Below are 27946 nucleotides of genomic sequence, written 5' to 3'. Positions count from 1 at the left end.
CCACCCCACACCACATTTACACATAGTTCAAAATAAAATCGGACAACTGGTTTGCACATGAAAATACGTTTATTTTTGGGAGTAGTTTTTGCATAGGTAAAATTGATAATGTTAACAGTTTTTTTCCCCACAAATTATAAGGTCTTGTGACGTACAAAACCTTCTCAAAATGCTAAGGCACACAGGGACAAGACGGTGGTGCTTCCTTGATTTAGAGCTTGGCCGCCTTCTTCTTAAAAGATTCCTTCATTCTCTTGACCACAGAAAGGTCCCCAACTCCCTCAGGCCAGTTGTCATGATCTGGTCAGTGAGTGGAAAGTGTGTGTCACTAGCAAATCTCTGCAACCTTTGTCCTAGCTTCCACCCAAGCCTCGTGGTTTTGCTTGCCTGTTTGCTTTTTTTTTTTTTTTTTTTTTTTGCTCATTGAGTCTAGGAAAGAAATCTCTAGGACAAACAGTTCTGCAGGAATCCTTAGATTTGAATGCCAGGCCTGATGCTCGCTAGCTTTCTCAGTTCGGGAAACCTCAGTCCTTTGTGTGTAAAGGGAGTAACTGTCGGTGCCCCCCACCCCTGGCCTTGGGTTATTGGTTAAAAGTGGGCATGTTTGTGTGCTGATATAGCACAAAGCAGATTCAGAAGACATACTAAGATGAAGCCTTCCCTTCTCCTGGCTCTCTGATCAGCGGGGTATGGACACAGGGAAGCATGTGACCTTAGTATGGCAGGCTGCCATCCTGCAACCAAGAAAGCAAGCTTTGAGAGAAAGATTATCTAATGGAACAAACACAGAAGAAGGGGGAGAGGAAAGGGCGGGCTTTGACAAGTCTCACCTGCTTAATGAACCAATAACTTCCTTTACTGAACGGTAAATGGTAATAAACAATCTAGACCACACCAGACTTGACACCATGTGTCATGTAACTTAATCCCCCAACATCCCCAGGAAATACATTCTTGTTTGTTGTTTTGAGGCAAGGTCTCTCTACATAGATCTGGCTGTCCTGGAATTCACTATGTAGACCAGGCTTCAAACTCAACAGAGATCTGTCTGCCCCTGTCTCTCAAGTGTTGGGATTAAGGGAATGTGTCACCATGCCTGGCTTCTCTTTCCCTTTCTGAAGAAAAACAGCACCACCCCCAGTAAGCAGCACTGATTCTACTCCACTGTGATCACTATTAAATGCCACCTAGGCATTTTTGTCTCTGCAGCTAAGGTCCTAATAATCACGGTATTAGGATTGTGGGGGGACACCTTTAATCCCAGTACTTGGAAAGTAGAGGCAGGAGGATCTCTCTTCATTTGAGGCCAGCCTGGTATACATTAGTGAGTTTCAGGACAGCCAGGGCAACATAGTGAGACCCTAGCCCTAGCCTCAAATTGGTTAAGTAGCTAAGAGTAGCTAAGAATGACCTTGAATTTTTGATCCTCCTGCCTCTACCACCTTGAGTACTGGCATGTACCACCATCTCTGCTTCTATGGGGTTCTGGGAATTCAATCTAGGATTTGTGTATGCTGTTAAAGTCTGCCAACTGAGCAACATCCCTGGACTTTAGCATGTTTTAATTTTTTTATTTATGTTTTATATGTATGTGTGAATGCCTGCATGTATGGTCTGTGTGTGCCTGGTACTTGTAGAGGCCAGAGGAGGGTTATCAGCTCACCCGGAATTGGAGTTAGAGGTGGCTGTGAGCCTCCAGGGAGGCTCCTCTGGAAGAGCAGCCAGTGCTTGCAGCCACCAAGTTCCTCTCCAGCCTCCTGATGGAGGATTCTCATTGGCTAATAAAGAAACTGCCTGGCCCATTTGATTGGCCGGCCCTTAGGTGGGTGGAGTAGACAGAACAGGAAGAAGGAAGTGAGGTAGATGGCTCAGCCAGACTGCCGTGCCTCTCCTCTGGGAGACAGATGAACGAAGCTCCAGCCCAAGATGGATGTATGCTAGAATCTTTCCCGGTAAGACACCACTTTGTGGTGCTACACAGATTATTAGATATGGGTTAAAACAAGAGATGTAAGAATTAGCTAATAAGAGGCTGGAACTAATGGGCCAGGCAGTATTTAAAACAATACACTTTGTGTGTTGTTATTTCGGGGCATAAGCTAGCCTGTGGCTGGGAGCCGGGCAGGATGGAAAGCAGGCCTGCCCACAGCTCCACACTACAGCCTCCTGTGCTCTGTGCTCCCTGTGAACTTGTTTTGTCACTTGTAAAACCAGGACATCGAACGATCCGATATTTTTAAAAAGGCATTTATTTATTTGTTTGTTTGTTTGTTTATTATATATAAAATGTTTTGCCTGCACACCAGAAGAGGGCACCAGATCTCATTATAGATGGTTGCTGGGAACTGAATTGAAGACTTCTGGAAGAACAGCCGGTGCTGTTAACCTCTGAGCCATCTCTCCAGCCCCCTGGACTATCTGATTTGTTTTTTGGTTTTAGTTTTTTTTGAGATAGGGCCTCTCCATATAGCCCTGGCTGGCCTGAGAACGCACAGAGATCTGCTCACCTCTGCCTCCTGACTTTTGGAGTTGAAGGTGAGTGCCGCCACACTTGGCCTAGACTATCTGATTTTCATAAGACCCTTCCAAATCCAAAAGAGATGCAAACACACGCATCCAACCGTGTGATATTGTTATGGAGTTGAATTTATAAAAGTATGTTTTCAAGCCAAGCCTTGTTGCACCGACCTGAATTACCAGCACTTGGGAGGCTGAGGGCAGCCTGGGCTACATAGAGAGATTTTGTCTCAATAAAATAAAATAAATATTGCTTTTATGAATAAAAAGTGATTGGGGGCTGGAAAGATGGCTCAGCAGTTAAGAACATTGAGTGCCCTTCCCGAGGACCTGGGTTCAATGTAAACGAAGACTGTTTGGTCATTTTTCAGGGAATCCCATATCAGTTCAATTCCAGCACCCACATGGCAACTTATAACTGTCTGTAAGTCCCAGGGGGTCTAAAACCTTCACACCAATGCACATAAAATGTGATTGAATACAGAAACTGATCATTTCACCATATATATTTCAAAGAGAGGCCAAAGTAGACTTGGACTGTATAGACTCTTCTGTCTATGCAAACCACTTACTGGGGGAAAAAAGGAATTAAACCTTTAGACAACACAGGCAGCTTCTGCCTCCTTCCTATCATTCTTTGTATTTAGAGATTTTCTTCAGCTGAGAAAATTTTCTTTAAAATCCTTTCATAAGTATAAATATTTTGTATTTTTTGATGCCCTAGAGGAGAAAGCCTCCACCTCTAAAGTAGTGAGTTAAGACACGGAGCTTGGCCGGGCAGCGTCTTTAATCCCAGCACTTGGGAGGGAGGCAGAGGCAGGTGGATCTCTGTGAGTTCGAGGTCAGTCTGGTCTATGAAAAAAGTTCCAGGACAGTCAGAGCTGTTATACAGAGAAACCCTGCCTTGAAAAACAAGCAAACAAACAAAAGACACGAAGCCCGGGCAGGTGAAGAGCTAATGACTGCCTCCTGGCTGCTTACCTGGTATATTGAAGGAATGAGTATACAAAGCCTGGCCCCCGTCCACATTGACCAATTGTCCAGTGATAAAGGAAGCTGCAGGGGACAGCAGAAAGCACACTACAGAGGAGATCTGGGGACAGAAGAGGATATGCATGCATAAGAGGAATTATTATTATTTCCTAGAAATATTAGGAAAAGGACCAAAGGCACGTCTCCATTCCTGGGAGCCTGACATTTCCGATTGACCACATCTCAAACCGCAGGACTGTGCCATGAAGCCTCACACATGCACATCATGATGTGACAGCACAGAGGCTGTGCCCCTGTACAGTCTGAAAACAAGCCAGGTAAAGGCGGCCTTAGACAGTGGCAGCGTAGCATGGAGAAGGGGAACGCTGGTTCTCGGCAGTGTCTCGGAGGCTTCCACTTGTCTGACACAACCCTATCAGTCATCAGTGCCACATGTTCCTTAGAGCGTGGTCCCAGATACAGTAAGTTTGTGCAGCAGGGCTGGCATCCTGATTTGTTCAGTCTGTGGTTCTGTCATCCTGTCAGGCCCAAAGCACAGCAGTGCAGATCACAGCTTTCCACAGCAGGACTTCCAAAGTTCCCATCACATCCCCCCAAACATAAGTCACTTGGGGAGGTTTTAGTAAAATTCCCCCAACCAAACAGAATTCATTTTACTGATGGTAAAAGGAAGCTGAGTCCCACAAAGGGTGACGGCCTGAGCACATCCCTCTCCTGGCTTTCAGACCAGTGGCTGACACGTATGTAAACAAACAAAAACAAAAAACAATGTGGGGGGGGGCAGCCAGCCTAAATTTGATAAAGATAAAAAGAAAGGAAAAGAAATAGACTGGGAGGTGGTGGCACACACCTTTAATCCCAGCACTCAGGAGGCAGAGGCAGGTGGACCTCTGAGTCTGAGGTCAGCCTGGTCTACAGGGTGAGTTTCAGGACAGTCAGGACTATACAAAGAAACTCTGTCTCAAAAAACAAACAAACAAACAAACAAGACAAAAGGATAAATGTGCCTGGGTTGGGTGGCATATGTTTTCATTCTAGCACTTGGGAGGCAGTGGCAGGCGGATTTCTGTGAGGCCAACCTGGTCTACCACAGTGATATCCAGGCCAAAGCTACACAGTGAGACCCGATCTCATAAAAAAATTTAAAAAGTGTAAAAGCTTTTAAAGAATACAAACTATATTAGAAGTTGAGCTGCCAGCAGTTGTAATATTCTGGTCCAGATACTCATGGGCATGGAGGAAGGGTGAGGGCACATCTTTCTAGTGTTCTAGGTGATTAAATGAAACAGACAAATTAGTAAGCACACACATACATACACACATGCATGCACATGTGCACACACACACCCCAAGTGCTTTAGCTCCACAGAGAAGCACAGTGGCCATCTCAAGAAAAAGAATATGTGATTAAACTAATGGAACAAGCCGTTTTTAAGCTGAATTTCTCTTATGCTTTTTATTTCCTGTGCAGGAATATTTTGCCTGCACATACATATGTGCACCACATGCGTGACTGGTGCTTGCAGAGGTCAGAGAGGGATCAGAGCCTTGAGAACTGGAGTTACAGGTGGGTCTGAGTCACCGTGGGTGCTGGCATCTGAACCTCAGTCTTCTGCTTGCTGAGCCAACTCTCCAGCCCCATAAAGATTTAGTTTTTTTTGTTCGGTTTGGTTTTTCGAGATAGGGTTTCTCTATGTAGCTATGGAGCCAGTCCTGGAACTCACTCTGCAGACTTTGAACTCACAGAGATTCGCCTACCTCTGCCTCCCTAGTACTGTGATTAAAGGCATGAGCCACCACCACCCAGCAAGATTTAGTTTTTAATTTGTTTAAAATGTTTTATTTTTTAAATAATGTACTTACATCATTTCCCCTTCCCTTTCCTACTTTCAAACCCTCCCATATACCCCTTTCTTCTCTTTCAAATTCATGACCTTTTTTGTTTGTTTGTTTGTTGTTTTTTGAGAGAAGGTTTCTCTGTAGCTTTAGAGCCTATCCTGAAACTAGCTCTTGTAGACCAGGCTGGCCTCGAACTCACAGAGATCCACCTGCCTCTGCCTCCCGAGTGCTGGGATTAAAGGTATGTGCCACTACGCCTGGCCTAAATTCATGACCTTTTTTGATTGTTACATGCATATATGTATATATGTGTGTACATATATTCCTAAAAATAACGTATTCAGTATGTATAATGTTACTTGTATGTATGTTATCAGAGCTGATCATTTGGTATGGGATAACGGATTGGTGTGCTGTTCCCTGGGAAGATTGTTTATCCCACCAGTTTTGTTTGTTTCTTTCTTTGTTTCCAAGACAGGGTTTCTCTGGCAACAGTCCTAACTGTCTTTGTAAACCAGGCTGACTTTGAACTCACAGAGTTCTGGGATTAAAGTGCCCCATACTGCCATCACCACTGCCACCCACTGCATCACATGCTCCCAATTAGGTCACTGGACTTCACCAGCCACATTTTAAAGATTTTTTTTTTTTCTTTTTCTTTTTTTTTTTGGTTTTTCGAGACAGGGTTTCTCTGAAGCTTTTTTAGAGCCTGTCCTGGAACTAGCTCTTGTAGACCAGGCTGGCCTCGAACTCACAGAGATCCACCTGCCTCTGCCTCCCGAGTGCTGGGATTAAAGGCGTGCGCCACCACCGCCCGGCTACATTTTAAAGATTTTAAAGCCATTTCTAGAATGGCTGCACTGCAGTTCAAATGAGTATCTGGCTAAGTTTTTTTTTTTTTTTCACGTATTCATTAAATTTTTGACATTTTCATGTTTGTATGTGATGAATTTTGGTCATTCTCCCCCATTAACCTCTCTCACCCCTCTCCTATTGCCACTGAACCCCCTCTTCTCCAAACAAGTCCCGCTCCCCCTCAGCAAGCACTTTTTTTAAAAAAAATTAAGGAAGTAAGGCTATCACTTCAAACAAAAACAACTGGCATTTTGTTTTCATTTCCAGTGTTAGGCTTTCAAGTGAATAGAATTTCCGGGGAGCTTGTGCCACCGTTACAAACTTCCTGCTAATACTCAGAGAGTGGGGGAGACACCAAGGAAGGTGCTCTTTTGATATTACATAACCGACTGTGTCAACATTTAGAGCTTAGTGACTGGCTGGGCTGGTTACAAATTAAATAGGTCAAAGAATCACAATGTGAAAAACAAAGGTTAAAGAACAGAGCGCAGATATAGTGGCGGGCGGGAGAGATGGCGCAGGAGGTAAGGGCACTGACTGCTCCTCAGGAAGACCTGAATTCAATTCCCAGTATCTACCATCCATAAGATCCGGTGCCCTCTTCTGGCATGCAGGTGTATATGCAGACAGAACACTGTATACATAAAATAAATAAATCTAAACATTAAAAAAGGGAAGTATAGTGACACCATGTCATGTTCCACACTACAACTAGTTTTAAAGAAACTGTTGGGGTTGGTGTAGCTCAGCTCTAGCATGTGCATGGCCCAGTGTCGATCTCCCTCAGCAAATAAACCAGGTGGCACCAGCCTGTAATTCCAGCACTCGGAGGACAAGAAGCAGGAGGATCAAAAATACAAGTCATTCTTTGCTACATATAAAACTGGGGGACAGCCTCAAATACACGAGACCCTGTCTCAAAAAAAAAAAGTAAAACCAACAAAGTCAAAATTCGTACATAAATTTCTTATCATTTGTTGAATTTAAAAAAGGCCAGTGGTGGTGGCACTGCCTTTAATCCCAGCACTTAGGAGGCAGAGGCAGGCAGAACTCTGAGTTCAAGGCCAGCCTGTGTAATAAAGAGACCATTTGTTCTGACTGCTCAGCCCCGAAATAACCACACAGAAACTGTATTAATTAAATCACTGCTTGGCCCATTAGCTCTAGCATCTTATTGGCTAACTCTCACATCCTAATTTAACCCATTTCTATTAATCTGTTTCACCATGAGGCTGTGGCTTACCGGCAAGGTTCCTGCATGTCTATTCCTGGAAGCAGTTACACGGCATCTCTTGACTCCGCCTTCTATCCCTCAGCATTCAGTACAGTCTTCCTGCCTAACTCTACTCTGCCCTATCAACAGGCCACGTCAGTTTATTCATCAGCCAATAAAAGCAGCAAATATACAGAAGGACCTCCTACGTCAAGCTTGGTTTACAGAGCGAGTTCTAGGACAGGCTCCACAGCTACTGAGAAACCCCGTCTTGAAAAACCAAAAACCAAACAAACAAACATTCATCTGGAAGACTTTTCAAATGGTTTCTTCTTTTCCAGCTCTCCAGCTATAGGATGCCAGACTTTCTTGCTATGATTTTGAAAAAAAAAAAATAAGAAACAGATTTTGACAGAAAAGGCAAAGGTGATAATGGTCCAGCACATATGAAGAGCCACATATTAAAGAGTTTGTAAATGTGTCATGCAAGTATAAACAGAATTGCTTTGTTTTGGAAATGGTAGCTATTTTATTTAAAATATTAACATGTAATGTTTGTTATTTTTAAATAAAGTAATAAATATTTCTTCCATCTCTTGGATTAAATTTTTAATATGATCCTGACTCTCACACTGACAAAAAGCTGTCTATCCCAAGTAAAATGTAATCATGTTTCATCCTCATTTCAAACAACTGAAAGTCTTTCCTTTCAGAAGGAAAATGTCACATGACATGGCCCATCAAATGGTTATTGGGGCCAGTATCGACCTTCTTCTTCTTCTTCTTAGTTTTTTGAGACAGAATCTCACTATGTAGCCCTGGCTACCCTAGAACCCTCTATGTAGACCAGGTTAGCCTCTAACTCACAGAGATCCTCCTGCTTCTGTCTCCCAGAGTACTGAGATTAAAGGTGTGCACCACCACACCCAGCTGGTATCTTCTAAGTTTTAGCATACAATCTATGATAGTTTAAGATTTCATGCTTAGAAATAGACTCCCTCCCATTCAGTTCAGACCAAATTCAGGAACTGTCATGTAGGATTACTTCCCTCTTGAAAGCATAGGATCTAAATTAGAATAGCAGTCTTTTTAAATTAAAAAAAAATAATGTAGGTATGTGTGTCTGTAAAAGCACATATAAAACATAACATGAGCTATTTCTAGAGATTAGAACCACACTCCCTCCCCTGCCAAGAGCTTTCTAGTTTTGACTTTACATAGAGGATGTAATGTATTTCTAAAGAGCCAGCTGGCCAGGTGGTGGCAGTGTGTGTCTTTAATCCCAGCACTCGAGAGGCAGAAGCAGGAGGATCCTTGAGTTCAAGGCCAGCCTGGTCTGCAGAGTGAGTTTCAGAAATGGCCTCATAGCCAACTGGCCTATGAGTGTGTGCAGTGCAAGTGAGCACACATACACATATACATGGTGCAGACACATGCCTACACACAACGATAATGCATAAAATAAAATTCAAAAACTTGGACAGTTTTTGCACAAATGTTTAGATACACTGATCTCAGCATGTTAAGTTCCAAAATTGTATGAAATTCATAGGTTTTAAGGAAATCTGATTTTAAAAAATTTTATCTGTGCTTGGAGAGATAACTCAGTAGTTAAGAACATGTTTTGGTTCTTGCCAAGAACCTGAGTTGGTTCCCAGCACCCTTGTCAGATGGCTCACTCCAGCTCTGGAGGATCCAGCGCCCTCTTCTGGCCTTCAGGGACACTCACTGTACTCGTGTGTGGGGCTGTTTGTGGGGTAGTCAAGGGACAACCTGTGGGAGCTCGGATCAATCTTCACCTGCTGACCCATCTTACTGTACCTACAACTTTGTCATTTGATTTTAATTTTGTTTTATTTTTTGTTTTTTTGAAGATGGGGTTTCACTAGGTAGCCAGGCTGGCCTGGAATTTGCTATGTGGACCAGGCTGGCCTCATTTTCACAGAGATCTCTCTGCTTCTGCCTCCTGCATACTTAAAGGATTAAAGGCATGGACCCAGCAAAAATAATAAAAAAAAAAAAAAACTTTTTAATAAAACTGATTCTCCCACCAAGAAATACAACATTTATTTATTTAAAACATGTATTGTTGTGTGTGTGTGAGTGTGTAGGAGCGTGTGCATGAGTGAAGGTGCCTGCCTGCGAGGTCAGAGGTCCTGGATCCTCATACAGGCAACTGACAGCCATCTGATGTAGCTGCTGGGGATTGAACTCAGGTCCTCTGGAAGATCAGTTCCTGTTCTTAATTCCTGAGCCATCTCTTTAGCCCCACATCCTTTTTTTATCCTGTTTTTTTTTTTTTTTTTTTTTCATTTTTCAGTAAGAACCTTCTCCCTCTCTCCCACCACCATTAGAGCTAAGCTTACTTCTGGGTCATTGGATAAAGCTATTATTGGTTTTTACATACTTAGACTTTGTGAATCTGTAATTATCTGGCTTGCTTAAAGCTGCCTGTACCAACACGGCAGGTAATAAAATAATGTGGCTGCAAAGTAGCAAGAGGAAAACCTGTCGTCTTTAACTTTACCACCGCTGTTCCTGAGGAAGTTCTGCCGTCAGCAGTCAGAACAAACAGTTTATTTCCCAGAGCCCAAAGCACAGGAGAAACAGTTCCAAACGTCACACATTTCTCAAGTCATTCTCATCAATGCCAGACATATACATCACCTCCTCAGGGATTCCAATGCGCTTAGCTGGGATAGTGTTAAAGGCCGTTTCAAACATGCTTTGTCCCAATTCACCGTAGTTGTCAACAGCAGTCTGGGAATAAATGGTTCCCTGTATTAGAAAAAAAAAAAACAGGAAGGAGATGAAACAGAGAAAATGAAGTTGTCAGTCACCAAGGGCTGGGGATGTACTCAGAGGTAGAGCACTTGCCTAGCATGCTTGAGGCTTTGGGCTCCTTCCCTAAGGCTCAAACAACAGCAACAAGCAGATGTCGGGAATACACTGAACAACAACCAAATGTTAACAGAAAAGATAAGCATTTTCTTTTAAGATTTATTTATTATGTATACAGTGTTCTGCCTGCAGTATGCCTGCAGGCCATTAGAGGGCACCAGATCTCATTACAGATGGTTGTGAGTCACCATGTGTGTGCTGAGAACTGAACCTAGGACCTCTGGAAGAGCAGCCAGTGCTCTTAGCCCCTGAACCATCTCTCCAGCCCTAAGAGAAATGTTTCTAAGTCAACTTTTCTCAAAACTGTCAAAGGGGGTCCAGCAACCACTATCTACAAGCAGAGCATTTGACTGGTCACCAGCTAAGTCTTGGACTTTTTTGTGAAAGACTTGGTTTCTGAAGAGCATGTTTATGTAAGTAGTTCAGTGGGGAACCTGAGCAGGAACAAAGGACCTAGGGCTTCTAATTCATCTTCCTGTGAGCATGCCTGCTTTACCAGGGAAGAGCAGCAAGTACAGGATTTTCTCAGTTTCTAAATTTAAAGTGAAATTTAAAAAACCACACCAGAATCCAAGATTTGTGTATGTATCTTAGAAAGCTAATTTATTTATTTTTATTTTTTTTTTAACTTTTGAGTGTGTGTATGGATTACATGAATGTGCATGTGCATATGGAGGTCAAAGGTCGACATCAAATTTCCTCTTTAATCTTGAACCCAGAGCTCACTGAGGCATTGCTGTTCATCACTGAAGGAAGTCAGCACAGGAACTAAACAGGGCAGGGTCCCAGAGGCAGGACGCAGAGGCCATGGAGGGGTGCTGCTTACTGGCTTACTTCCCCTGGCTTGCTCAGCCCACCTTCTTATAGAACCCAGGACCAGCAGCCCACAATGGCACCACCCACCATGGGCTGGGCCCCCTTCCATTGATTATTAAATAAGAAAATCCTTACAGCTGGAGGCACTCCTCAGCTGAGACTCCTTCCTCTGATGACTTTAGCTTGTGTCAAGGTGACACACAAAACCAGCCAGGACACCCTATGGCCAAAGTCATCTTTTCTAGTATATTTACACAGTTGCTAGTGTGTACTACCGATCTTGTCACTGATAATACAACTATCCACAACACACAAGGAACCAGAGAAACCCAGTTTGCCAACAGACTTCGCATGTAACAGGTACCTACAGGAGCAACACAGTTGATCCTTACTCCACTTTGGGCCCAGGCCAGAGCCATGGATTTGGTGAGGTTATAAACACCTTCCCTTGCAGCTCCGGAGTGCCTTTGAAGACAAGCATTATCATCAGTCTCTGCTGAACATTTTCCTCATAAACTAACTTGACAAGCATATTATTAGTGACTTGAGAACTCCACAAGACTGTGTTTGTTATGCGTCTCTGTGATATCAAGTCTCTGTTTAAAGAGCTGAGCCAGGTGGGGTTGTTGCACGCTTTTAATCCCAGCACTTGGGAGGCAGAGGCAGGTGGACCTCTGTGAGTGTGAGGTCAGCCTGGTCTACAGAGGGATTTCCAAGCCAGCCAGGGATAAAAAGAGAAATCCTGTCTCAAAGAGAGAGAGAGAGAGAGAGAGAGAGAGAGAGAGACAGAGAGAGAGAGAGAGAGAGAGAGAGAATAGAGAGGAGAGAGTGTGTGTGCTGGGTATGTCTACATCAAAGTCAAAGCACAATTACAAAAGACACTACATACTGCATAAGCTGTGTCTCTCAAAAGCTATGTGCATGGGAGGAATATATTGATGAACGCTTTATTACAGAGGAAAATAATTTCTATCTCTCTCTCTCTACATACACACACGTGCCACAGTACATGTATGGAGGGCAGAGGATGTCTTGTGAGAGTCATGTGAACTCAGGATGCAATTCAGGTCCTCAGTCTTAGAAGCAAGCTCCATTACCAGCTGACCTAACTTGCCAGCCCCAAACTGGTAATTTAATGACAAGTATGCAGATATTGTATATGGTTTCAATAATAGAGGATGTGAAATTCATGCATTTATCAACAGAATTCCAAATAAAGGGTTCAGAAGATTGAGGTCTTGGGCTGTGGAGATGGCCAAACAGTTAAAGGCTCCTACTACAAAGCCTGACTAGCTGTGTTCAAGTCCCAAGACCACATTGTGGAAGAGAGAAACAGCCCCTGCAGTTGTCCCCTGACCTCCATACATGTGCTGTGGTGCATGTATACCCCAAATTAAAAAAAAAAAAACCTAATTTAAAAAAAACCCGCAAAAATATAATTTTTAAAAATTTAAAAAGCTGGGCATGGTTGTGTATGCTGTTAATCCCTGTACCTGGGAGACAGAACAGTTGGATCATTTTGAGTATGAAACCAGCCTGGTCTACATAACAAGTTCCAGTCAGGCCAGGAATACATGTCAAGCACACATACAAGCCAGGCACCCTGTCTCAACAGTAACAAACAGAGGTTTAGGTCCACCTCTATTCAGGGGTTCATGAAGGACGTAGAAATGGGCCAGGGTGTGGCTCTGTTTGATGGAGGAGGGTCATCTGTCTATGTGTTACTTTCATTGGTTAATAAAGAAACTGCCTTGGCCCTTTAATAGGACAGAAAATTAGGTAGGCAGAGTAGACAGAACAGAATTCTGGGAGAGAGAAGGCAGATGCTTCAGGCATTCACCATAGTCAGTTGCCATGTTTCTCCTCTCCAAGACAGACGCAGGTTAAGATCTCTCCTGGTATGCGACCACCTCATGGTGCTACACAGATTACTAAATATGGGCTAAAGCAAGATGTGAGAATTAGCCAATAAGAGGCTGAAACTAATGGACCAGGCAGTGTTTAAAAGAATACAGTTTCCGTGTAATTATTTCGGGTGTAAAGTTAGCCGGGTGGCGGGACCCAGCCTCGCCGCCGCCGCTTCATCTACAGTGGGTAGCGTGCTTGCCCTGCATACATGAAGTCCTGGATTCAATACCTAGTATCACACAGAACCAAGTAGAGTGGCACATGGTCACATGACCCTCAGCTACATAGCAAGTATAATGTCACCTGGTATGCAGGAGACCCCGACTCCAAAAACATAACAAATACAGAGAACCACACACACACACACACACATACACACACACACGCTCACCTACATATATACACACACTCACTCTACACACATCTCTTTTTTTAAAAAGAAGGTGATGTGATTCAGAATTTCTTTTTCTTTTTCTTTTTTTTGCTTTTCAAGACAGGGATTCTCTGTAGCCTTGGATATCCTGGAAGTAGCTCTTATAGACTAGGTTGGCCTCGAACTCATAGATTCCACCTGTCTCTGCCTCCCAAATGCTGGGATTAAAGGCCTGCACCACCACAACCCAACTGTGATTCAGAATTTCTAATGTACAGCATAATAATATCCCAGACCAAAGTGCTGTATGGTTTAATGTGGAAAAATTAACATAGAAAACTAGGGGAAAATTTCCACTCAAAAGCATCTGAAATCAGGCAGGGAAAGACAGATTAGGTAGTTAAGTGATGAAGAATTTCCTTCAACTTGTTTGCCAATCAATTCTTTCCAATTTAATGATGTGGGATTCTCCTCTGTATGCAGTGAATACCACTGGTTAATAAAGAAGCTCCTTTGGACCTGTGCAGTGAAGAATAGAGCTAGGCAGGGAAAACTAAATTGAATGTTGGAAGAAAGAAGGCAGAGTCAGGGAGAAGCCCTGTAGAGGCTGCTGGGGACAGACATGTGGGAGCCTTGCTGCTAAGCCACAGCCATGTGACAATACACAAATTAATGAAAATGGGTTAACCAAAAAATATAAGAGCTAGCTAGCAATATGCTTAAGTGATTGATCAAGCAGTGATTTAAATAATATAGTTTCTGTGTAATTATTTCAGGAATCTGGGCAGCTGGGAACGAACAAGCAGCCTCCCCCAACAATTTAATACATCTGAAAGATACTTTATTTCTCTCTCTTTTTGTCTCTCCCTCCTTTACATATATCTCATTGGGTAAAGTATTTGGGTTGTAGGCTGAAGAGATGGCTCAGCAGTCAAGAGCTAATAACTTTACTTTTCAGCTTGATTGTATTACGAAGCACTTTGGGATTAGTAAGGCATAATCATCTTGAGTGTGTCTGAAGATGTTTTCTGAGATAATTCACTGGGGTTCACTATGGGGAGGCAAGAGGGAAGAACCACCCTGAATGTGGGCAGGACCATTCCAAGAGGCAAGAATACCGACGGATAAAAGTAGAGTAGCAGCATCCTCCTTTCTCTGCTTCCTGGCTCACTATGATGAATGGAATGCTCTGAAACCATGAGTCAAAGCAAACCCTTACTCCAAGATGCTGTCTCTGCCAGGTATGTTAGAGAAACAGAGAGTGACCCATACTCTATACAACTGAAGGAGTCCTAAATAATACAGGAAGTAAGTGCGTTATTAAAATTTCTATAGAGGAACTCAGCTTGTTATTTCCACAGAGGCTAGTTAGAAATACAACCCTTCAGAATTTGGAAGACAATGACTCTGAGTTTCTGTTATGAGTTACAATTTAGTAGTTCTAAAATCAAACAGGCATATTCATGGTGTTCACATCTAAATTAATCCAGATCAATTTAATTTTCACAATTTAACAAAGAAGCGATTTCCCACAGTGACAGCCAGTTTTGTAACATTTAGATGCCAGGAAAGACACAGGACCTCCAGGTAATATGAATTTCAGGTACATAAGGAATATGTATACTTCCACAAAACCTCAGGCTCACCCCCAGCAGCTTCAACAAGACCACACCCCCAATCCTTCCCAAATGGTTCCACTAACTGGGGAACCAAGCAGGCAAACATATAAACCTTTAGGAGCCATTCTTATTCAAACCAGCACACAGAGCCACCTTACTCTGTATGTGCATTATTAGTAACCAGGGGAAAGGCAGGTAGGTAGAGTGCTCGCCGCTTGAGGGCACGTGTTTGAGGGCATGAGTTTGGACCCTCACACTCACATAAAAGTCAGGCATGGCAGTGCATACTTGCAATTCCTGGAAGGGGGAGGGGGAGACAGAGACAGGAGGGTCCCAGAGACTCACTGGCCAGCCATTCTAGCTGAATCAGAAAGCCGTAGGTTCAATGAGAGACAGTGTCCAAAAAAAGGTGGAGGGGGCTGGAGAGATGGCTCAGAGGTTAAGAGCATTGCCTGCTCTTCCAAAGGTCCTGAGTTCAATTCCCAGCAACCACATGGTGGCTCACAACCATCGGTAATGGGGTCTGGTGCCCTCTTCTGGTCTGCAGGCATACACACAGACAGAATATTGTATACATAAAAAAAAGGTAGAGAGGGATTGGGGAAGATGCCTGATGCTGACCTCCAAGAACACACTTTTTTTAAAGGTTCAAATAAAAGGAAATGGGAGATGAATATAATCAAAATATACTGTATGACCATTTCTATGAATTAATAGTAACATTACTTTAAAAGTTTGGGTTGCAACTTATTAGAGGGGTAAAACCATTGACTTAAGACATTTCCTATTACTGTCCTTCATCCAGAGAACAAAATCTAAAGACATAGAGAAAAATTATATATAAAATACTTACGAGGCTATTGGGAACCCATTGCTAATAAGGACAATGATATTGACAATAGATCCTCCATGGTCTTTCATCCAGGAATTGTAAACTGCACAACACAGACAAACGACAATCCTATTAAACAGTGTCCTGTTTATTATTTCTTTATTTATTATATCCTGCTCTGCATACATTTGACGTCTTCTTTTCTTTTCTCTATGTAGCCCTGGCTGTCCTGGAACTCACTCTGTAGACGAGGCTGGCCTCGAATGCACAGAGATCTGCCTGCCTCTGCCTCTGGAGTGTTAGGATTAAAGGTGTGCCACCACTGCCAGACATGATGTCTTCTATTCTAATTTAGTTTTTGTTGTTGAGACAAGGTCTTGTGTAGCCCAGGATGACCTCCAGTTGCAATATAGTAAGAAACTAATTTAGGTAAAGCTGAAAAATGTTAAGGAAAGATACAAAATGAACTTGAGAAAATTCTTCAATAAACTAACCATCTAGATGAAAATTATTGGAGCATCAATTTATTTAAAATGGCAATAACCATAAATTTTACTAAGCATAACCTGAATTTGAGTTTTTTTTTAAGTTGGGCAGTTTAAAATGGGATATATGATCATGAACAGACCAGAAAAGTCTGGAGCTGAAAACGGTAACTGTCAAGTCAGTTATTAAAAGCTACACAAAGCTTCTGGACTTTATCATGAAAAGGACGGTAAGCCTGTCTAAGCTATTCTAAAGAGACAACCTCTGGGTAGATACCACGGCACAGCTCTGATGGCAGCCTGACATCCAAAACTGATACTTTCCCAAGCTCAGATGTGGGCTTTTCTTCAGAGTATTTGAAATAACAAAGACACCATAGAGAACAAACAGAGAAAGAAGAAAATGTACAAGAGGAACGCCAGGAACAACACAGAATGGTTTACAAGCATCACTCAGTGTGAGGAGACACTGTACTGTGAAGTCACGTGATCTGGACAAACAAGAAAGTGCCAGATTTTCAGAGCCCAATTAGAGAACAGACACGAAGTGGGCTCAGCCCCTTTTTTTCCTTCCAATGTTCTCTTGTGGTGAAATAAAAATAACATTAAGATCGGAGTGACTTTGTACTTAGTGTGGTCTGAAGAAGCAAATTTCTAAAATTCAGAGTCAATGTGAGTGACGTGTGCTGTTTATGAACATGTGTGTGAGGAAGGGTGCATGCCTCTGCAGAGGCCAGGGAAGGGCAACAGGTGTCTCAGGTGTCCTCTTCTATCTCTCTGCCTCATTCTTTCAAGGCAGGGTCTCTGTTCTACTTTACTTCTCTGTTGCTAAATCAATGCATAATTAAGAAATGCCCATAGGCCAATTTAATAGAGTCAGGTTGACTGAAACTAGCCACTACACTCCCTGAGCCTGGCTGGAGTGTGCTCTTCTTGGCTAGGCTGGCAGAAAAACCCAGCAATGCTCCTGTCTCCTCTCACTACAATGCTAGGATTATTGCAAGTGCAACCATACCAGGAATATTATATGAGCGTTGGGATCTGAACTCGGGTCCTCATGGTTGTTAGCAATCGCCAACCACTGATGTCAAACCACTGTCTCTAACTCATGAATATACATTTAGAAGACAACAGTCTATTATTTGCCTGGAGATAACCTTTGCTTACTTGGTCTAAATTTGAGTTATATATATATCTCATATAATATATATTTATAATCCTATTTAAACTAAGGAGGCAGTCTATCAAATAATGTAAAAAACAGTTCTGTAAACTTAAATACAATTTTGGGGAAAAATAAAATGCTTTTAAAAGTTTGAAATTTAGTATTTCACAGGAAACATAAAAATTGAGTTTGATGGTTAAAAAACCAACTGAATTATTTTTAGTTGTTTACTTTCAAGATAAGAACAAGACAAGATAAAAACTCTCTTTTCATTGTGGAAAAAGAAGAGGCAAACATGGCATGGGGAAAAAATAAGAAATAACTTGGTAATTTTGGCTTTGAACTGAGACAGTAACATAAATGCCTATTTTTAAAAAAAATCATTGTATCATCAAACATACCAAATATATACCGAAAAAAGAATTCCATAATGAACCCTGGGTCTTAGCTGCCATAATCCATCATGATCAAGCCAGAGCCACTTTTGTCTGCATCCTTATTCATTTGGAAATCTCTTGGATAATTCTAGAAGCCATTACAAGGCATATTATCATTTCATCTATAGGTAAATATTTCTGTATCTCTAAACACGGGGAAAAACCTCTAAATGGTTTACAGTGTGTTAAAAATATATGCAGGCTAAAGGTTAAAGTCTTTAAAAATAAAAAAAGACAGTAGTTGGGTGTGGTGATACACAACTTTAATCCCAACACTTGGGAGGCAGAGGTAGATTGACTTCTGTGACTTCAAGGTGTGGTAGCACACACCTTTAATCCCAATGCCTGGGAGTCAGAGACAGACAGGTGTCTGTGAGTTCAAGGTGTGGTTTAATCCCAGCACTGGGGAGGCATAGGGGAGTGCATTTCTTTGAGTTCAAGGACAGCCTGGTCTACAGAGTTATTCCAGGACAAACATATACAGAGAACCTGTCTCAAAAATTTAAAAGTAAAAATAAAAGAAATAGAGTTTAAAATAAAGCCACATAAAGATGAAAAATACACAGAGAATCTTGATATTGTATGTTATTATACTCTTTTTGAATTGTTTGAATGCTAAGGAAGGAGCAACAGCTACTAAAAGTTATTTGTTTATAAATGCTGCTAAATTAACCCAAGATAGATATTTTGAAAATACCTTGACTTCAAAATTGAAGTCAAAAAGTATGTTACTTTGGAAAAGAGGATTTGCTTTTGTTTCCACATGAAATGAGAGGCTGTGGATTCATTCTGAGTTAAGAAAAATCAGGTTTGATAAAGGAAGACCACCTGAAAAATCTCTGGTAGGAACAGATGGCCCAGATGTCTGAGTTCTACATCCAGAAAAGATTCAAGATGCTACCTGAAATGATCAAGCCTTACAGGATGGACTTGATTATAACTCTAAATTTTCTTTAGGTCCTTATAAGATTATCAGTGCCCCCAGCCAGCAGGAAGTAGCCTGGAAAACTACACCCACATTCCCAAAAAATGGACTATGAATATTTTCCTTTGTTTAAAAAAAAAAGAGGGGGAAGTGGTGTGGGAGAATTATCTGTATTCTGTTAATCATGTATTTTAATAAAATGCTGATTGGCCAAGCAGGAAGTATAGGCAGGTCAACCAGACAGGAAGTAGAGGTGGGGCAATGAGGACAGGGAAGTGCTGGAAAGGAGGAAGCCCATTCCTCTCACTCCTGCCCAGGCCACCGAAGAAGCAAAATGTAAGCTGCCCCACTGAAAAAGGTACTGAACCACATGGCTAACATAGATAAGAATAATGGGTTAATATAAGCTACAAGAGCTAATAAGAAGCCTAAGCTAATGGGCCAATCAGTTTATAAGTAATACAGACTCTCTGTGAGATTTTGTTTGGGACTTGCCAGCTGTGGGGTACTGGGTGGGACAGAAACTCCAATAAGCAGGCCCCTCATGTTACATGCTACTAAAATAAAAACAAATCTCTGAAGAGACACAGACCACAAATATAAGATAGGAATATCACAAATGTAAATAAAAGAAATTTTGATGAGGTACCAGATCGATTATAAACGGGTCAAGTGTTGACTCGTGCCTTCTGTGTCCCTAACAGCCCCTCTTCCAGCATCCCTGTGACTGCTCACTAAAGACACATCTTGTTGTTGTTGTTTTGTGGCTGTCAAGACACTCGCCTGCTTTACACAAGTAGAAAGTGCCTGTCAGGTTGGTTTCGATCACAGCTTGCCATCCCTTTGCACTGATGTCTTCAATAGGAGACAGGAATTGGCCTCCTCCGTTGTTCACCAAGAAGTTGATCTTACCATGCTTAGCTAAGGTAGATTTGACCAAATTATTCACCTGAAGAAACAGTGAAAGCACAAGTTAAATAGCTAACCTGCTATGTGACCCAGTCGCTTGTTTAGAAATATAAGGCAATTACTAGACTCTAACAATGCATGTTAATTCTAAATACTACAACCCAAACACATAAAGCCACCAAAAAAAAATAAACCCTCAATCCCAGTGTGAACTTACCACTCTACAATACTCATAAATCACAAGCCAACGTTCCAGTTTTGATACCAAGATACACCAAAGAGTCACCAAGATACTTCTACACACAAGCCTCAGTAGTATTAATTTCTAAGTACCAACCTTAAATAACAGTGATGAAATCAGAAAAAAAAGAACACTAAGAAATGCCTTAAAGGGTCTAATGAGAGCACATCCTTGTTCAGCTCCCCTTTCTTGCTCCAGCACCCCTCCTTCTGAAGTTAGCAGCTCATTAAGTGATGAGCACACACATCTACTTACAGCTCTGCCTTCTTGTGGTCCTCATCACCTTTAAGTACAGCTGGGGTTAGGACCAACTTCTGCAAAGAGCAACGAGTAACTGTGCTATGCAGCTATATTTACTTTACCTCTTCTTCGTTCCTGATGTTGCACTGTATGGCAGTGACCTGAGCGCGGCTGGAGGGAGGCAGGGACTTTCTTAGTTCATCTGCAGCAGTGTTTAATCTGTCCAGCTTCCGGGAAGCAATGACCACATTGCACCCTAAGGAGAAAGCAGCCAGAGAGGAAGGAAATAAGCTTCCCAGAGCTGCGCAAATTAAAGGGCTAGAGGGATATCTCAGTGGTTAAGAGCACTTGCTACTCTTCCAGAAGACCCAGATTCTATTCCCAGCATCCACATGGCAGTTCATAACTGGCTGTAATTCTGATTCCATGGGATCTGATACCCCCTTCTGGTCTCCATAAGCACTGGGCACATACATGATAAACAGATAGATATACAGGCAAAATGCACTTACACATCAAATAAATAAATAAAAAGCTGTCCATAGAACAACCTTGAGAGGCAGAGGCAGGTGGATCTCTGAGAGTTTGAGCCTGGTCTACAGAGTACGTTCCAGCATATCTGGGGCTACACAGAGAAACCCCACCTGGGGAGTGGGCATGGAGCTATCCACTATTTTGTGTATTCCTGTAAAAGACGGTGGGGTGGAAGAGGAATTAGGATGGGTTTGAGTAAGATGTAACAACAGGAACTGAATTTACCCTCTAGCCTGAAATGACTGAAAAGCTGGATGATAACCTACACACACACACACGAGAATAAACATAGGAAACAATTATTTTGAAATACTGAATATCAAGTGTCATGGAACTAAAAATGAGCAGCCGCCTCTGAGAGAGGGCAAGCGTAAGAGAGACCTATGAATAAACCACATTACTGTAAGACCAGGAGTTAGGTAGATTCCATGGTAGGCAGACAGACAAAGGAGGGGACCATGGCAAGGCTATAAAGGTAGTGAACTTTGGCTGGCTTCTTCCTCACCCTCCTGACTTGAGACTAAAGCCTGGAAGCTTAAAACAAAGGCCTTGTGGGCCTTTTCTCCTGCCAGCAGGCCCCCACTGATGGACTGGCTCAACGGGTTTATGCCAGGATCAGAGCACGTTACTCAATAGTTAGGGCAAATCAATCATCCTATCTTTTTTCAGACTGACCCAATTCTACTTTAGGGGAGGAAAACTCTTCAGAGATGTAAAGAACTCTAGCCCTCAAGAGGAAACTGGAACGTTTGGCTTCCTGAGTTCCCTCTCTGCTCTGCCGAGCCATTTTCTCTGTGTTTGCTGCATGTGGTGGGCGACATGTCTCTGCTGCTATTGGCCACACTCGAGATTTTCCTGCCTTTAAAATTTTTTAGTTGGTAGAGAGAACTAACCCAGTTAAGACCCCCAGACTGTACATATCATTACCACCTGAAGAGAGCTTCCAGACTGCAGCACAGAATAGATTCATTCTCAGCCCAGAAGTCTCTGGAAGTGGTAAAAGTGACATTGGGATTCCAAGGAGGCTAGGCAGCTGGCTACACGGGTTATAGGGGGACCAGAGGTGAAGAGATTTTATAGTCCTGGTTGAATTTCGTCCAGGTCAGTGCGGATCAGTGCATGGGAGGGCAGAAACAGGCTGGGGAAAGGACTCTTCAAAATGAGCCAGGGAAGGAATCCAGGGAAGGAACCCAGGGAAGGATTTTTTGCTGACCACTAAAAATAAAAATCTTTCACTGGGTAAAAGGTGTAACTTTGGCAGTGAAGCAACACTAGCCAAGAGAGGCTGCCAGGACCAACTTGTAATTTTAGAATACTCTTTGGAAGTATCAAACTATTTCTAAGTAAACAAGCTGCATGCCAGTGAGGGGCAAAGGTGGGGAAGGTGAGCTCAAAAACATTTATAAGACTATAAAAATAGCCAGCAGCAACAAGGCTCAAATCGGTCAGTATCCAGTAAACCCATAAAGAGAGACGTCAAGTAATAGAAACCACTCCAGAAGTGACACTGATGATATGCCTAAAGAAACCACCGATGGGGCTATAGAGATGATAGTTCAAGGGTGAAGAGCACTAGGGGTTATAGAGATGATAGTTCAAGGATGAAGAGCACTTGCTGCTCTTTTTTTTTTTAATATTTTTTTTTATTTATTATATATAGAGTATTCTATCTGTGTGTATGCCTGCAGGCCATAAGAGGGCACCAGACCCCATTACAGATGGTTGTGAGCCACCATGTGGTTGCTGGGAATTGAACTCAGGACCTTTGGAAGAGCAGGCAGTGCTCTTAACCACTGAGCCATCTCTCCAGCCCCACTTGCTGCTCTTTTAAAGGACCCAAGTTCAGTTCCCCAGCACCCATGTTGGGTGGTTTATAACCACCCGAAACCTTAGCTTCAAGGGATATGATGCCCTTTTCTGGCCTCTTAAGGGCACCTGTATTTACAGGTGCACGCGCGCGCGCACACACACACACACACACACACACACACACTCACTCACGCACACACATGTACATAGTTTAAAATAAACATAAATCTAAAAAAAAAAGAAAACTACCAATGAACAGAGAAATTTTCAAAGCAGTTAGAGGAAAACAATGCATGACACCCAGAGCAACAATAAGAACAAAGGCTTTTTTTCCAGAACAGAGCAAGGCAGAAGACAGTGGAATAAACAAAGTGCTAAGACAACAAAAATAAAAATAACAAACCGAGACATCCTTTTGGGATCGACAGCAAAATCCACACACACCAAATGAGAAGACATCATCAGAACAGACCCTCATTGAACAACAACAACAACAAAACCAACCAGTCAGTCCAAAGACGTCCTTCAAGCAGAAGGAAAATGGCACGAGAAGCTATAAGTCTAGGACAGATCCAAGCAGGAACTCCCTGCAGCTGTGGCTGCCCCACAGAGACCTGCACAAGACTGGGCCCATCAACATTTTATCAGGGTTGGAAGAAGTGCTCATGAGGCCTTACCCCTTCCTGGCATACTATGGCAAGTCAATGCTGGCTGAGGGAGGCGGAGTAATTTTCTTCAGTGATGTAGCTACTGGTAAGTTGCCCTTACGTTAATAAAAAGCCCCCAACCCATGCTCATCAAGCAATCACAATTAAACTCAATAGGTCTCACACATACACACAGACATCAAAGTAGGGGGTAAATCTATTTCAAAGACAAGGCTTTCAGGAGAGGGGGGAGATGAGAGAGAACAATGAGGGTTAGAAATGACTAAAATTCATTACTTACCTGTGATGGAAGAGTGTCATCTGTCTATGTGTTACTTTCATTGGTTAATAAAGAAACTGCCTTGGCCCTTTAATAGGACAGAAAATTAGGTAGGCAGAGTAGACAGAACAGAATTCTGGGAGAGAGAAGGCAGATGCTTCAGGCAGTCACCATAGTCAGTCGCCATGCCTCTCCTCTCCAAGACAGACACAGGTTAAGATCTCTCCTGGTAAGCGACCACCTCGTGGTGCTATATAGATTACTAAATATGGGCTAAAGCAAGATGTGAGAAGTTAGCCAATAAGAGGCTGAAACTAATGGACCAGGCAGTGTTTAAAAGAATACAGTTTCCGTGTAATTATTTTGGGTGTAAAGCGAGCCGGGTGGCGGGAAGCGTCCAGCCCTGCCATTCCTTCTATATACCTGAACATACTTATAAAAGACTACAACAATCAGAAGAGCTGGAAACGGTAATTTTGTGAATATACACACTTTTTTTCTTTCCATTCAGATTGACTTAAAGGGTCATAGGAAGGACAAAAATTACCAATGTATTGTGGGATTTAAATATATATGTAGAAATCACCTAGGCAGTGGTGGCTCACATCTTAATTCCAGTACTCTGGGAGGCAGAGGCAGGAAGGTTTCTGAGTTCGAGACCAGCCTGGTCTCTAGGACAGCCAGGACTACACAGAGAAACCCTGTTTTGAAAACAAAACAAAATACATATAATGAGCACCAGCCTTCTTTCTTGAGACAGGGTCTCTCATGATTAGTGACTATTTCTCCCCTTCCAAGTACTAACTGGTCAAGGCTCTTGCTTAGCTTCCAAGATCAGGCACATTAGGCTGGTTTGGCTCTAGAGATGGCTAGACTCTCTTCAGGTCTTTCAGTAACTGATTCCCGCCCATCTGTTCTTCAGTTCAGACACAGATGGTACAGAATTTAGCTGTGCTGTTTCCTCATCTTCCAGCGATAAACTCTGTGACATTTTGCAAAAGTGAATGATTAAACCATGTTGGCCAATGTGATGAAAGCAAAACAAAGAAGTGGAAACTGGGAGCAATAGAGGTGACTTCAGAATGAAAGCCAAGGGCGTGCCAAGGGGGTTAGCATATGTGGACATGCTAACACCTTTGAGAGACATGCAGCCAGAAGACACCGGTGAATGCAACTTGTCAATGTAAACAGGGAGAAATGGTTAAACTCAAGGCTGAAGATATTTAAGAAGAAATGACAACCAACCAGCTTCACACTAAAGCAATTCTTGGGGCCATTTCTTTTTTCTCCTTTTGAGACAGGGTCTCACTATATAGCCTCAGCTGGTCCGAAACTCATGAATATGCTCTGCCTCTTCTCTGGAGGGCTGAGATTAAAGGAGTTACTATAGGTGGTCTTATGCATTTAATTGACAAGTAATTTTATGCTTACTAAGTACATTTTTGATGTTTTGGTGTTTTTATATACTATACAATGATAAAATCAGACTAATTACATCTCCTTCCATACTTACAATTTTTTTGTGTTAAGGATATGTAAAAGTTTATTCTTAAACCAATCCTGGTGTTGAAGGCCTTCAATTCCAGCTACTCAGGAATCTGAGGCAGGAGATCAAAGTTCAAGGGCTGCCTCGGCTACAGAATGAACTCAAGGCCAGACATAAAAAAATTTAAAAAAAAAAAAAGAGTTCTGGGGACGTGTCTCGGTGCTAGAACAAGCTGAGCAAGAACCAAGCTCTGGGTGCAATTCTTAGCACTGAATACAAAAAACCCAAAACCAACAAAAACCCCTACAATCCCAAACCCAGAAAAAAAAAGTCTTTTAGCAATTTTGAAACATAAAACACATTGATTTTTACAACATGTATTCATTTAGTGTGTGTGTGTGTGTGTGTGTGTGCCACAGCACACACGTGTGTAGTGAAGGGGCTGCCGGCCGGCTTCCCGCCGCCAGGCTCCCAGCCACCAGCTAGCTTATGCCCCGAAATCACAACTCACAAATTGTATTCTTTTAAATACTGCCTGGCCCATTACTTCCAGCCTCTTACTCACATCTTGACTAACCCATATCTAATAATCTGTATAGCACCACAAAGTGGTGCCTTACCAGGTAGATTCTAGCATACGTCCATCTTGGGCTGGAGCTTCATCGCGTCTGGCTTCTCTCTCTGAGGAGAGGCACAGAGGTCTGTCTAACTTAGGAGAGGTGTAGCATCTGACTGATCCTTCTACCTCACTTCCTCTTCCTGTTCTGTCTACTCCACCCACCTAAGGGGCGGTCTATCAAATGGGCCAGGCAGTTTCTTTATTTGCCAATGAAATCAACTCAAACAGAAGACTCTCCCACATCACACGTGGAGGTCAAACACAACTTGTAGGAGTCTTTTCTCCACCATACAGGTCTGGGAACTGAATTCTTGTTCTTTTGTTTGATTTCTCCAGACAGGATTTCTCTGTAGCTTTGGAGCCTGTCCGCAAACTAGCTCTGTAGACAATGTTGGCCTCGAACTCACAGAGATCCACCTGTCTCTGCCTCCCAGGCACTTTTTTGTGTATATATGTGGGCAGGCATGCTATGGTGCTTGTGTAGAGGTCAGAGGACAACTTGTGGACATCGGTACCCTCCTTCCTCCAATCCCGTTCTGAGGACTGAACTTAGGTCACCAGGCTTAGTGGCAGGTGCCTTTACCCACTGAGCCACCTTACCAACCTCCAGCTAATGTTTTATAATAGTCTATTGTCCAATTGGGTTTTTATAATAGCTTTCAGGAAACAGCCATTAATTTTAGCATAAAAAAAGATGAAAAAGCCACTGTAGAAAATATTTCATATACTTGGTACTGGAGAGATGGCTCAGAGCTTAAGATAGTATGTACTGCTCTTCCAGAGGCCCCGAGTTCCTTCCCCACCACTCATACTGGTGGCTCACAACCACCTGTAACTGTCTCCAGGGACTCTAATACTTCTGAACTTCATGGCACCTGCAGGAGGTATTTACCCTCCTCCAGCTCAACACATATACATAATTAAAAATAAAACAAATCTTTAAAAACCATTTTTCACATAAGAAAGTAATTCAATTATAATGTAACAATACAATGTTTACATATCTTTTAGGTATAGGAAGTAGCTTCCTAGGGGCATAGTCCATCATTTTCATTTTCATAGCATCTCCAGAGCACAGGACTGTCCTAACAGTTCAGTCATGCCACAAGCATAGTCTGGTGCCTGACCCCAGAATTCATGTCTAATGCAAATTTATCCAAAAAGATAGTCAATTCTTAGAAATTGATGGAAGTTTATGGAAGGTGAATTAAGATTCTATGAATCTGCAGATTTGGGTCAAGGTCTTGATTTGCACCAAATGGTTACTGATTGATTTCCTCACTAATTCTTCCAGGGGAAAGTTTCATGGTGGCAGACAGACCAGAAGTAATGGGAAAATGCAAAACCAAAAGTATCGGCCCGGCGGTGGTGGTGCAAGCCTTTAATTCCAGCACTTGGGAGGCAGAGGCATGCGGATCTCTGTGAGTTCGAGGCCAGCCTGGTCTACAGCCTGGTCTGCTTCTTGAGTGCTGGAATTAAAGCCATATATCACCACCACCTGGCTACACTTTGTAATCTTAATCCCAAAGAAGATGTACATCCTCACATATCTAAATATTAAATATAACTATTTCCTTCTTGGTGACTTTCTTCCTTATGCGTTTGTTTACATGATTCCTCCTTTTAAGTTAAATATTCGTTTTTCTTTTTTCTTGCTTTGTTTACGACAGGAGATGTGAGAAGAAAATAAGATCAGAGCCTCTCAACAGGTGGATAACCTTTTGCTAAATGACGCCTAATCTGGAATTAGAAATCATTCTGAATGCATTACCTTTACAAAGACACAATTAATTAAACAGCACGTTCTCACAGGTCTGGTTATTTCCTACTTCGGGCGCAGTAATCTTTGGTTCTAAGTCCCTTTATTTCATACTTCGTGACTCATCTACCAACACTTCCGGCTCTTGGGAAGTACACCTCCCTTTCATCAAGCGCTGCAACTCTTTGCTTAACAACCTCTCTCCTGCCCCAGCAGCGCCCACTTCTGTCTCTGAACCCAGTTTACCCGAGCTAGACCCCGGCGGACCCTAGCTCTGGGTGCCCAGCTCCAGAGACCTGCTCACGTACCCAAGTGCAGGAGCTCCCGGGAGATGGCTTTTCCGATGCCCGTGGCCCCGCCGGTAACCACGGCCACTTGGTTCTGCAGCAACCCGGCCGCTAGGCAGCTCTGACCTTTATTCCAAGACCCCATTGCGGCAGAGCGTCTGTCACCGCGTTCCGAAAAGACAGACCTTAGGCTCCCTAAAGAGAGCAGAGCACTAGGCTCCGCGCCCACGTGACTGAACAGACCCTGCTTCTGTATC

General features: G+C 42.7%; 1 protein-coding gene across 2 annotated transcripts; it reads right to left on the bottom strand.

The window, feature by feature from the left end:
* Positions 1–50: 50 nt before the first annotated feature.
* On the bottom strand, positions 51–27946 carry Pecr (peroxisomal trans-2-enoyl-CoA reductase). 2 transcript variants are annotated; one of them, XM_038338765.1, is made up of 8 exons: positions 27711–27946; positions 20391–20524; positions 19662–19827; positions 15888–15969; positions 11503–11599; positions 10085–10195; positions 3499–3610; positions 51–300 (listed from the first exon to the last, which is right to left on the bottom strand). In XM_038338765.1, exons 1-8 carry the CDS (start codon positions 27832–27834, stop codon positions 212–214), a joined length of 915 nt encoding a protein of 304 aa, XP_038194693.1. In that variant the 5' UTR covers positions 27835–27946; the 3' UTR covers positions 51–211. The 2 variants fall into 2 exon arrangements, with proteins under 2 accessions (XP_038194693.1, XP_038194692.1); XM_038338764.1 differs by lacking the exon at positions 51–300 and adding an exon at positions 510–734.

The sequence above is a fragment of the Arvicola amphibius genome, chromosome 8 (assembly GCF_903992535.2).
Source record: "Arvicola amphibius chromosome 8, mArvAmp1.2, whole genome shotgun sequence".
Lineage (NCBI taxonomy): Eukaryota > Metazoa > Chordata > Mammalia > Rodentia > Cricetidae > Arvicola > Arvicola amphibius.
The sequence above is the reverse complement of the archived record's forward strand: the minus strand, read 5'-3'. Positions and strand labels throughout refer to the sequence as shown.

Coding starts and splice junctions, on each gene's coding strand:
- Pecr (XM_038338764.1), bottom strand. CDS start 27,834: ATGGGGTCTTGGAATAAAGGTCAGAGCTGCCTAGCGGCCGGGTTGCTG. Junction 10,196..11,502: donor GGATCAACTGTGTTGCTCCT/GTAGGTACCTGT, acceptor TTTCTAATACAG/GGAACCATTTATTCCCAGAC. Junction 3,611..10,084: donor GCATTGGAATCCCTGAGGAG/GTGATGTATATG, acceptor TTCTGTCCCCAG/ATCTCCTCTGTAGTGTGCTT.